Raw genomic sequence first — 12,378 nt, forward strand, 5'->3', positions numbered from 1 at the left:
GAACAAGCCAAGAAGCGAAAGTGCAAAATAAAGATTACTTTAGTAGAAGAGAACTTAAAAAAAACAGCAGTTAGCAACAAAGGCACATGGACCGCGCAGAGATAGGTTACTCCGCCAGCCAATCACAGAAGAAAACAAAATCGTCATGCAGGCCTTTTCAAAATGGCGTCGTGCTTGATACCTTCTGAGCGTCTGCTGTTCTTGAAGAGTCTTTTCATCGGCGGAAGCAATGAGGTGTGCAACAGACATGGACACTATGTATGGAGTCTTCAAAAGTCTGCGGCGCAGTTCATTTCACTGCTTCACCCGTTTTACTCATGAAACTTCAATGCCAACTGAAGTGAAACTTCACAACAAATAGTTGTAGTGAAGAAAGCATGTTATTTCACTTCAATAAAGAATTAAGCATTCTACATACCATTATAATAGGCGAGGAAGAAGGTATAAAATTACACGCTTATAATTTTATTTTTGTAGTTAACGTATTATTTGGGTAACAGAAGAAGTTTGAAGTACGAATTATTTGCAGCCTCGCGGAGTAACAGTGGCCTGTGGTTATGAGGGCGTGGGTGGGGCTTCATTGCAGACTTAAGTTGTATCTGAACATAGCAGCGTTTTTTGAGTTAGCTCTGGAAGAATTATACAGAAATATATATTGGCGGGGCAATCACAGTCCTTTGGGTCCCTTGTTTACTGCTCTAACAAGTGCCACAGCCGACTCGTATTGTTATTTGGGAAGTTAGGTAACGATGCGTGGCCGCCAGTCGCGTACAACCGCGTATGGCGCAGGAAGCTGCAAATCTAGACGTACTGCGTCCACCGCGGCAGGTTAGAAAAACATCTACATAAGCACAGCAAAGAAGTGGCTGCGTTAGGCGGCTCCAATTATAACTGTAGAAGCGTCATTGAGAACACACGGAATTGTCCTCCACTTCCGGCGGCGTTTTCTCTACTTTCTTTTTGAATAAAAAGATCTTGATCCATAAATATTTTCTTAAACAACGGTTATATTTGTTAATTTTCGCTTTTCCTTCCTGTTTGGCTGTTGTCTTGGCTCTCTCCCTTAATAGATTGCTTAATTTCTCAAATCCTTGCGACTCTTGTTTCCAGTTGGCAATTTTGCACGAAAAGAGCTGTACAATTAGGGAAAAACCAGACGGCTTAACGGGTGACAGTCATATAGCCTATGAGATGAAGGGTTATTGCAGGGTTTGATGATGGACGCTGTCTCGCATTATTTTATTTTCCACCCTATCTAACCCATATCACGGTTATATAGTTCCAAGGACCTGTCAGCGTCGCGGCGAGCCGTCACTCGAAGAAATAATGAAACAAATAAAAAGTTAAACGCAGTTGGCATGTTCTCTGGCCGCAACTCGTTCCGCCTGCGTACAGACCAGCTGACCGCGAAGTGAATCCCTTTCCTGGTCCCTGGATCAAAAATTAATTAAATTATGGGGTTTTACGTGCCAAAACCACTTTCCGATTATGAGGCACTCCGTACTGGGGGAATCCGGAAATTTAGACCACCTGGGGTTCATTAACGCACACCTAAATATAAGTACACGGGTGTTTTCGCATTTCGCCCCCATCGAAATGCAGCCGCCGTGGCCGGGATTAGATCCCGTGACCTCGTGCTCAGCAGCCTAACACCATAGCCACTAAGCAACCTCGGCGGTTGTCCCTGGATCAGTCTAAACGAAGAAGGTTGAACTAACGAAGCAACAACGATGCGCGTCACCATTGAATAGACGGTGACAACTGAATGCATATCGAGTTAATCGCGTGGGCACCGAATTGATGAGAAAACTGGCCTTCACATCCCAAGAGACGCCGATAACTACCGCCATCCAAAAGGAGTGAAAAAGGCCGCAAAATGTTCACCACCGAATAGCTGTCAAATCTCAACATTGTTTTGGCGGTGCTTTAGGGATGTCTGTGAGAAGTGGTGGCGTGGGCGGGAAGTGGGGGGGGGGGGGTATGCGTCATAATTTGGGGGGGTGGAGGGCCCGGGCCCCCCCTTGGGTACGTGCCTGAATGGGAGGTACTCATGTTTAGATATCGGAGGCAGCGGTAAGGATAATTGAGGCAAAGATGTTGTATGTGTGTCTTTGAAGAACATAGATGCGAATCCGAAAAGGTTCGGCTGTCAGATGTCGCTGGGAGAGAGTGTCAGCTTGCTGAACATTTCGAAATTAAGCGTCGCCTGATACGCGCTCCTTTGCCATGAGCAGTCTCTTTCGGGGGGGTGGGTGGGAGAGGTGTATTGCTAGCAGAAGCGCGGTATAACATTCGACAGGCTTACGTCTGTGGTGGTGCGTGCAATGTACTCATGACAGAGACGTGAAATTTATAGCCGGTAAGTATTCTGCAGTCAATTGATGTTAAGGGTATATGCGAGTCCTAGACTATCTGTTCTGAAGTTGTTCTTCAATACAACCAACGCAAAGAGATCCCCATTTCACGCTACGGAGGTTTGCGAAACACCTGGCTATAGGATGCAGAATAGAGGAATGACATGTAAAGGGACCGATTTATTAAAAAAAAACGAATAACAACTTACGAAGTGACGTGTCGATTCTGTCTTTTTTACGTCTTACGCATATCTGCATTTCTGCGAATGTCCTGGTCCTAAGCTCACATATGTAATCTACTTCAAGCCCGCGGTTAAAAGCATGTTCCACAATCACTGCCACGACCATGAACGGCGGTGGCGAACACCTCCAGGGCTAATCATGCGCACATTCGCGAATTGACAAGAAACTTGACGGTACAGGGGCCGCCGCGATAGTAGAATTGCTAAATCATTGCACGCGTAATGTGGAGGACGTGGGCTCCACCATGGCTCCACCTATAGGTGGAGCCACCACCTATATGGAGCACCATGGCACCAACTATAGGTGGAGCCATGGTGGAGTGGAATCAACAATAGTCTATTATAGACTATTGTTGATTCGACTCCTACCTCAACTATAGGTGGCTCCAACTATAGGTGGAGCCACGGTGGAGTGGAATCAACAATAGTCTATAATAGACTATTGTTGATTCCACTCCACCATGGTTCCACCTATAGTTGGAGACATAGACTATTGTTGATTCGACTCCTACCTCAAACAACCTTTCTCTTCGTCCAACTTTAATTTCCCCAATTATTTCTACATTTCAATTAAACCTGACCATTAATGTCCCCTATATGCGTTCGCTGGCTTCTTGTCTATTTTCTTCATACGGTAGTATACATCCGCCGCGGTAGCCTGGTGGCTATATGGAGTTGCGCAGCTGAGCACGAGGTCGCCGGTTCGATCCCGACCATGGCGATCGCTTTCCGATGGGGGTGGAATATGCAATATCCCTCGTTTATAGCACGTTGAAGAAACCCAGGCGGTCACAGCTAATCGGGAGCCTTCCCCCTATGTCGGCCCTCATAACCCATTGTACAGTGTAGGGACCACGCAAATTGATTCGTTCGTGCATTTGTATTCAACAACAACAAAAATAGAAAACCGCGGATTACCTTATTCTCGCTCACCCCTTACGTATGTACCGTGCCATCGAATGCACCCCTGAGCCTTCGCGAAATCCTAACGTCTCAATTTCGTTTATTTCTCGCGATTTACATTTTGTGGAAGTTCCATCGATCGTCAAGAAGTATCTTTGCAACTCCATATAGCAAAGACGTGCCCAACACACACACACACACAGTACGCACGCTGTTGTCTAGCTGTATGGCCGTTCTAATACTTCCCGCTTTCCCGCAGGTACGAGATGTTTTGGACGTCGCCAGAGTACTTCGACCACATCGTGATCAGTCCGCGCTGCTTCAAGGACCACATGCCAGACGTCCTCTACGACGCGCTTCGAAGCGTCTGCACCGTCACGGCGCTCTGACCATCGTGATGTGTTCGCTTGCGCCAAACGACGAACAACAACAAAAAGAACAAATTGGACACCATACGTGGGTCAATGACGCTCGGACGTCTTGACAGTGGTATACCTGCAATGTCCAGTTGCGCGTCGGATGAAGACCAGCTGCGTTGGCAGACGATCACGCAAACTATATACGGGTCCAGCAGAAGTTGCTCACAACCAAAGAAGCGAGTGTATAAGATTCGCCATTCCGAGCGATTCCAGTAACCACTTCTCGGACCACCACCCTACGGTTTGTGCCATCTGTGACGACCAGGGGTCGCTGCACATCGCCTGCGATCACGTGCGTGTAATGGATACGTCGCGTGCGTTCCAGACGTCTTCGTCGGTTGTGAAGGACTGCTCCGAAGGGCCTGAAATTACACGCTTGAAGGAGTTTGTACTTTCCCGTGACGATCCGGTGACTCCGACATCACGGAGTTTGTCGAGTCTGACACGGAAGCATACGTGAAAGCTGCATCTTCGTGTCGCCATAATCACATCGACGCACCTGAAGAAGAGAAGGTACATTACAGTGAACAAGTATGAAGTGTACGGAACTATACTTATTTCGTTTTAGTTCATTTTTTCTTGTAATTTTCGCTCAAGGAGGACCGTGCGCCAAACGTGCTTCATCAACCAATTCTCACTCCATCTCGTGCGACTGTAAATATATATAGGCATATAATATAGACTGATGCAGACCATGTGTGACTGGACAGTCGCGTATAGTTGAAGAACCTATTGCGGGGCAACGGTGTTTCGTGTGATGTTAAAAGACACGAATTTCACGGAGCATTCATCCGTGCGTTTCTCAAGCGCAACTGCTGACTGCCACCCAACAGACTGCTACTTAGTGCGATTGCAGCTTTTCACTTTCTTTTTTTCTGTTTCTTTTTCACCATTTTGTAAAAAAAAATCACCCTGTAATCTAAAAAAAGACATTGATTGACAGCAAAAATGGAGGCTCGGAGTCATCAGTAGCGGCCGAACAAGAGGATCTTCAACCCATGGGGCCAAAGTTTCGACGAAACTACTTGTCACAGTGAACTCGCAAGGAAAGCATCAGCCTTGAGCTAACGTTTCGACAAGGGGATTCGTCTTCGTCAGTTGATGCCCTGACGAAGACGACTCCCCATTGCCGAAACGTTGGCTCCATGGGCTGAATATTCTATCTGGTCACTGTTAAGGCACTGTTGCTAGCTTTTGGCTACACCTTTGCCGCCCACCCATATACACCCTAAAACAGTGGAGTTCTTTCAACTCCTTTATTGGTGGGAGTAACTGCTTTATTCGGGAGTGCCATCCATATTTGACTCCCGTCCTTTTCAGAGTTCTCATGGACGAGTAGCGTAAAACGCCCCCCCATCGGAAGGTAAAGCTATCGAAAGTAGAGTTAAATATGAGCAGTTGACTCTCATTAAAGAGTTTTAAACACAGCTCCTTCATTACCCCCCCCCCCCTTAATCCCACCACAACAGAGACTTTACACGAATGACAATAAACTTTGATCGATGTATGCGTTGAGTGCGTTTTACTTCCGAGCATAAGCGCGCCAATCCATGGCTTCTCGCTTCCCGCCTGAAGCAGCGCGTTCTACTTGGCGTGCGCTTCGATGAAATGGCCGAGCGGAAAGGTGATGTAATTGTTTGCTACCCTCTCGTGGAATTGATCCTGGAAACTAAAGAGACAGCTGCTATTCGTTAAAAGAAAGGTAAGCAAAAATGTTTTGTTTCAGTGTACTCCTTTCAGTAATACACCCTAAAAAGTTTACACACTTTGGGGCCGCATCTTGTTGCGAAACAATAATTGTCGTCTGTCTTGCTTGCGTTTCCCTTCTTGAAAAACACTGCGCTCGCTGCTTTCCAGACGCACGAAATGGCGAATATTGTTTGGGGGTTAAGATAAAGCCCCAGAGAGTGAAATTTTTTTAGAGTGCAGCGTAAACATAGTCAATGGGAAAGTGCACATGTCGAAAATGGGGGTCTTGTTCGAGACAAGCAGTTGTACTCTCGTAAAGGAATCCAGCGGTTGTCCTATAACAGCATTTCTGCGTTTAGCATGTTCTTTGAATAGAGAAATAGGAGTTGGCCCCGCGGTAAAGCTTCCTCTTGACTACAAAGGCACAAGGAACGGTATATATACTTATTGCGGGAAGAAAGGGAGTTAACCGAGGGGCCCAATTTTTATTAGTCATATCATAAGAAGCCAACAAACACTGACACCAAGGGCATCATAGGGAAAATCACTTGCGCTTAATAAATGAAATAAAGAAACGATAAATTAATGGAAATGAAAGTGGATGAAAAAACCACTTGCCGCAGGTGGGGAACGATCCCACAACCTTCGCATTAACGTTTCTTTATTTCATTTATTAAGCACAAGTAATTTCCCATATGTTGTCCTTGGTGTCAGTGTTTGTTGGCCTCTTATGATATGACTATTATATTGAGGTATATAATGGTATATAGCAGTATATTGCCCTATACAACGCTTCTCATCCTTGATGTGCCACGCCCCGCAATATTGACAGTTCGAAAGCGTGTCGCTGACGTCAAAGATGAACGATTACGTAACCAGCTACGCGCACAGTCATTCGCTGCCAAAAATGACTGAAAGACGCGCTCTTAGAGTTACATAAACGCTTGTTCGCCGGGGAAATACTATATGCGATACTTGCTAGCAGTGTCATTCGTAACACATCGAAGGCCGAGCTATAGTCTCCCTGCTTATAGATTCTCTCTCGCAACTGCACCGAGCAACACAAATGACGTCAGTGGGTGACCTCACAGTCTCCACGTTCTTTTTTTTTCTGCACGCATGAGAATGGACGCTGTATATTTTTAGGCGACGAACGTCTGGGTATTGTAAATGATGTTCTGGCATTGACCTGCCTTCTCTCTCTCTCTCTCTAGCTCCGATTAATGTCTTTTTTTCTTTTGTCGACGAAGCCATCATCAATATCTGCAACCGAGGCGTCGCAATTAAGGAGCAGTTCTGAAACCAAGGCCTAGACAATGGGACGATTCTCTTCCTATGCTATCCTTTTTCGTGCTTCGTCAGTGGTTGGAGCGGAGCCGCATGCTATATCATCTCGATCGGTCGGTCGTGCGGGGTGGCTGTTGATAAATGAAGGGAGCAGAATGAGCCGGTGCAAATGAATCATTCATTTCGCTACTTTCTCATTCTACTCGATACGATTCCTTCCATATCATCCACCGCTCATGAGATCAGGGTGATAAAACGTAGGCGATGCGCCGCTCGGACCACATATGAATGTGGTTCACATGATGACCCCATGAGAAGGAATAGGATAGGATAGGAATAAACTGTATTTGTCCAACGGTTGTTGATGGTGGTGCCCGGGGCTAGGCTGCCAGGGGTCCGCATTGCATTGCATGAAATAATATTGCTATATTATCACGCTCCTGAAGTTTCAGAATTCGGTAGCGGTATATGGCCGCTGGCTTTTAATCTTTTAGGTCATTTCTTCCTCAATTTTTCAAAATTTTCTCAATGAACAAACACATACAAGCTCGCCCTACCATTTTACCACGCAGGTCAGTTTTAAAAGAACATTTAACATAGTGGCATTATTTCGATTCTATATTCCCATGTACTTAAATAGGAGCTCAAGACATACGACTTCGTCCAAGTTAATTCCAATAGCTATCGCTATCTAACAACCCTCACACACACGCGCTTTCAAGGAATATTCAAACCGGCGACAAGGGAAATTTACGAGCCCAGTTGGCTCCCTTCCAAGCGCTTGCGCAAAACGGTCAAGTATAGCTCGCGGATTTCAGGAGTACTTTATTTCAGTCGTATTTGAAACCGCGAGTGTGACAGGAATGTAACATACAATGCAGCTATCGCTACATAAAAGACGATGCAGATATGTCACCATATGTAAAAAGCAACAACACGTAGGCAGAATGCGCGTGCTGAGATCTATGTGAAGCGAAGTTTTAGTAAAGCGATTAGTCAAATGCTTCACAACTATAGCTGATATGCGTACAATTTTGTTCACCTAAATCCTATGCAACGTGTAACCTCATGGAACGCGTATGTTTACCAAATGTCCCAACTTTATTGTCGTGCAATATTTTTTTTGTTTTATGTTTATGCACTGCATCGTTCACAAACTATGCTGCAATGCAAACTCCTAATCAGGTGGAAGCACAGCCTGAGACGTATACAGGGTGTCCCAGCTAATCTTAGCGCGAGCTTAAAAATATGCGAATGCCATGTACCTAGACAGAACCAAGGTAATGTCGTTTGCCTTCGCTTGGAGATACTAAAATGTTTTTTTTTCATTCCGCCTAATCAGATAAGTAGTCTAAATTAATTAAATTAGCTTCTCAAGTATTACAATTAGATGAAAAGTGTCAATGAGAAAATTGTAGAGCGACATGAAAAACTCCTGATGCAGCTTTCTGTTGCTCAATACGCGCTACACAAAAGTGCTTTTCCGAGCGTGAAAGAAGACCGCAAATGCACTCAAAGTGCCATGAGTGGCTCGTCGCGCGGCAATATAGTGCGTAATATATTTAATATAAATATATATTATATATTTATATATAAATAAATAATATAATAATATAATAATATAATAATATAAATATATATTTATATATTTTCCGGCAATATAGCTCGGAAAAACACTTTTATGTAGCACGCATCGAGCAACATAAAGCTGTATCGGGAGTTTTTCATGTCGCTCTACAATTTTCTCATTGACCCTTTTCATCTAATTATAATACTTGAGAAGCTAATTAATTAATTGAGACTACTTATCTGATTAGGCGGAATGAAAAAAAAACATTTTAGTATTTCCAAGCGAAGGCTAACGACATTATCTTGCTTCTGTCCAGGTACATGGCATTCGCATATTTTTAAACTCTGTCTAAGGTTAGCTGGGACACCCTGTATATAGGAAGCGATGTAACAAGGAAGAAGGCGGTGTATGATCCTTCTTGAGGGAAAAAATCACCGCCGATTACGGTATTTCCTAATAAGAAATCTGAGCGCAGCTCTATACGTGGTGTCATTCTGCGATATACTGAGGCAAAGAATTTGAAAGAGACGTGTAGGTGTAGCAGAGTCGGCGATCGTCGAAAATCTGATCTGAGGGTCAAGCGCGTCGGCTTTTACATATGACTCGTCGAAGGTTCCAGCGTAATCGCTGGTGCGGCGTGGCTTCCAGAAAGTACTACACAATTCGCGTTGCGCATACAATCGGATTACGGAACAATCGCAAGCAATGACAATCGAAACAAGCGCGAACAAGACCAAACCAAGCTAACCAAACAAGCGCGAGCGAGAGCCGACGCGAGCAGACGATAGTACTAAACTAGTGGTCCGGCTGAAACCAGTTTCCGGTGGGCACGTCACGGAAGGGGCCGCTCTCATTGGTCTCCGCCGTCCGCGGCTCGCGTCTTTCACATCCCGCTCCGCGTTCGCACTTTTCACCGTTCGCTGTGCTATTTCGTCGGTTACGCCGCCGACGCTCGCCACGGGAACGGGCCCCTAAAGGCTGCGCTCTTAAAAAAAAATGCTGACTGACAGGGGCATGCACAGAAAAGTACGACATGCATCGAGCAAACGGTATTACCTCTTGTGTCACAGTGGGACATACCCATTCTGCAGGACCGACCAAGAACAGGTATACAGTTCCTGCGACACATACAGAATAGCCATATTAAAGAAAAGTATATCACAATCCGTGATACCCATGGAAAACAGGAGGAAGTCGGTAGATGGAAATTTAAGCAAAACGAGAACAAGGTGAAAGCAGGTGCCAACGTTTCGACAGGTGGACTTGTCTTCTTCAAGGCGACATATGCTCTCTTCGCCATAGTATATATAGATGGGGTTCTTCTAAAGGGGAGAAGGGGTAAGGCGGGTGGATGCGGAAACGAACAAAGGTGTGTTGGCCGCAAGGGTGTAGAATTGAGAATAAAGGAGTGCTGCGCACATGGCCATTGACATGACCGTCTGTCAATCACGTGTCAACGGCCGCGTGTCAGCCGGCTTGTCAGCGGCGTGTGCAGCAGCCCTCCATCCCCTGTCTCGCTGGTGGTCGTGGGCTATCGTGTCTCTGAAAGAGATAATAGAAGGAGCGGCAGAAACCGGTCCTGGTGAAAAAAAAGTAAAAGAATATACTGAAATGGAATAAATAAATAAAAGTAAATTAAATAAAAGAAATACACTAAGCAACCAAACTAAGTGTTGTTGCCTATCGCTTGACATTTAGCATAGAGAATAGATTCTAAAGCTGCCTTTGAAACGTGTGACGAGCATTTTTATTCAACCAACCAGGTCACAACTTTGATGAACTTAAACACATCTTACAGCCAAATTTCCGTTCAGAACGAAAAAGAAAATACAGAGAATCATACCTTATCCACAAGTTCAAGACATTGCAACCACTAGGCATAAACGTGCTCTCCCATGTGATGTGTCAGGTGTAGGTGCATAGACGCACCTGACACATCTGATGTGTCGCACATCAGATATACATCATACATTTGACGCACTTGATGTGTCAGGTGCAGGTGCAAAGACGCACCTACACTTGACACATCACATGGAAGTGCCTCGAGAGGCCTCCGTACATATATAAACAGAACGAACTGGTGGTCCAGTTGGTTAAAAATGTATATTGCGCATCACAGAGCACAATAAACGTGTCGGGTACGCAGTGGCGTAGCTAGGTCGTCTGGCACCCGGGGCCCATAGGTCTTCTGTCCCCCCCTTGAGTGTTGTCGAGGAAGGCGAGGATATCAACAATTTCCGGGTGTCTTCAGACGTATATGACACCCCCCCCACTGGCCCCTTGCACTCGGGGCCCACGGCCCTCCGCCCCCCTCCCCCCCCCCCCCCTTTGCTACGCCACTGCGGGTACATGCGTAGTCTCCTACGTGGTGGTGGCCTCGTGAAAAGCGAGGTCACTCTGTTTCTGCATCCGGCACAGAATGCTTCCTCCCGAGGTGTTGTTGATGTTCGCCGCGGCTGCCCTCCGTCAGGAATCCATGAGAGTAGGGTTTGTAAAATCCTGCGCTCGGAGTGACAACAGCAGCCCGCCTGTGCAGGGACGGCGCAAACCTGAGATCTCCTGACGACTAAATTCCAGGGCCTCTGCTTCCGCATAGACCCTGCGGGAGCATATACAGGAACCCCTCTTCCTCCCTGCGGGAGCATATACAGAAACGCTATATACTTCTGCATTATAGTACCACGACCTCTGCTTCCCGGTGGCGAGATCCTTCCCGTGAAAGGACGACGGAATTGCTTCCCAGAATAGCGCTTCGTGGTGTCTTTACTCTGTCAGTTGACCACGTCAATTTATTGCCCGCTGTGATCCAGACGTATTAACAGCCCCATAATACACGAACACCCACTAATGAGGAATAGGCAGTGGAAGGAATATGGCGTGTGGGTCAGGCCGGGAGAGCGCACATTACTTTCTGAATTAGTATAGTAGCGCTGAATTAATTGATAATTGACAAAACCGTGCCAATTATCTTTTTAATTAATAACCTCAGTGCGCATATGTAGTACGTTGAAATGGTGGAAATAAGCCCGTTAACATGCAGGCTCTTCTGGACCAAGCCCAGCGAGCCGCTCGTGCCAGTGGGGCACTGGAATAGTGTCCCCAACCAACGTGCCTTCTTTCACTTCTTTGCAATGAAGCTTTTATAGTCACTCACTGATCATGCTGCGACGCGCTTCTCCTATTGCGGCTACACAGATTGAGTGTCGTGACTGGGCAAATCTCGTAGATGACCCACGAACAGCTGTCGCCGTAAAAACGCGGTGAGCAAAATTCTGGCGGGTCTTCATTTTTGCCGGCGATTCCGCGATCTGCGTCAGGCTATGTGCGCGCCCGCGTAGCATATCGGATAATTCGGTCTCGGCGCAAACCTGAGATTTCCTGACGACTCAAGTCCATAAATATACCTATATATATTTTTTACTTTATCTGGGGACTTTAATGACGACAAGAACTCGGAAACCGAGGCCAAGCACCCTCCTCCCCCCCCCCCCCCCGCTTCCACCACTGTGTGAAGAAAATGAAAATAACAAATAACGCTGTTTCGCACAGTTAGTAGCGCCGCGAAAACGCTTAGAAGCACCCACCGCAAGTGTCGCTTCTGTCATGCTCGTCCGCTAAAGAAAATGACGCGACCATAAAACTATACGACTATAAAAAGAAAAATGGAAACATTATGTGCGTAAGAAAAAAAAAAACATTGCTGCTTTGCGCAGTCGGCAGGATTCGAACCTGCGCGGGAAGATCCCAATGGATTTCAAGTCCATCGCCTTAACCACTCGGCCACGACTGCGACGAGAGTGTGGTTACTTGCGGGGCATTATAACGACACGGACAGAAATAAAGCGGCTTTGTTACGGTTATTGTCAAATTTTGCTATGAATGCAAAGCTTCTACCTGCTTTGAGTTCGCCTTGA

General features: G+C 46.0%; 1 protein-coding gene and 1 non-coding gene across 4 annotated transcripts in view; one reads left to right on the plus strand and one right to left on the minus strand.

Annotated features, from left to right (window-relative positions):
* LOC135912903 (diacylglycerol lipase-beta-like) overlaps nucleotides 1–5,388 on the plus strand; it is a 70,557-nt gene extending 65,169 nt beyond the window's left edge. For all 3 annotated transcript variants that reach the window (XM_070523786.1, XM_070523784.1, XM_070523785.1), the window contains exon 14: nucleotides 3,759–5,388. In XM_070523786.1, the coding sequence (XP_070379887.1) occupies nucleotides 3,759–3,888 (130 nt within the window). In that variant the 3' untranslated portion in view covers nucleotides 3,889–5,388. The remainder of the gene's footprint in view (nucleotides 1–3,758) is intronic.
* A 6,784-nt stretch (nucleotides 5,389–12,172) lies between these two features.
* On the minus strand, nucleotides 12,173–12,254 carry TRNAS-UGA (transfer RNA serine (anticodon UGA)). Its single transcript has one exon. It is a non-coding gene; the product is annotated as a tRNA-Ser (tRNA).
* Between the last annotated feature and the right edge of the window lie 124 nt (nucleotides 12,255–12,378).

Source organism: Dermacentor albipictus, chromosome 8 (assembly GCF_038994185.2).
Source record: "Dermacentor albipictus isolate Rhodes 1998 colony chromosome 8, USDA_Dalb.pri_finalv2, whole genome shotgun sequence".
Classification (NCBI taxonomy): Eukaryota; Metazoa; Arthropoda; class Arachnida; order Ixodida; family Ixodidae; genus Dermacentor; species Dermacentor albipictus.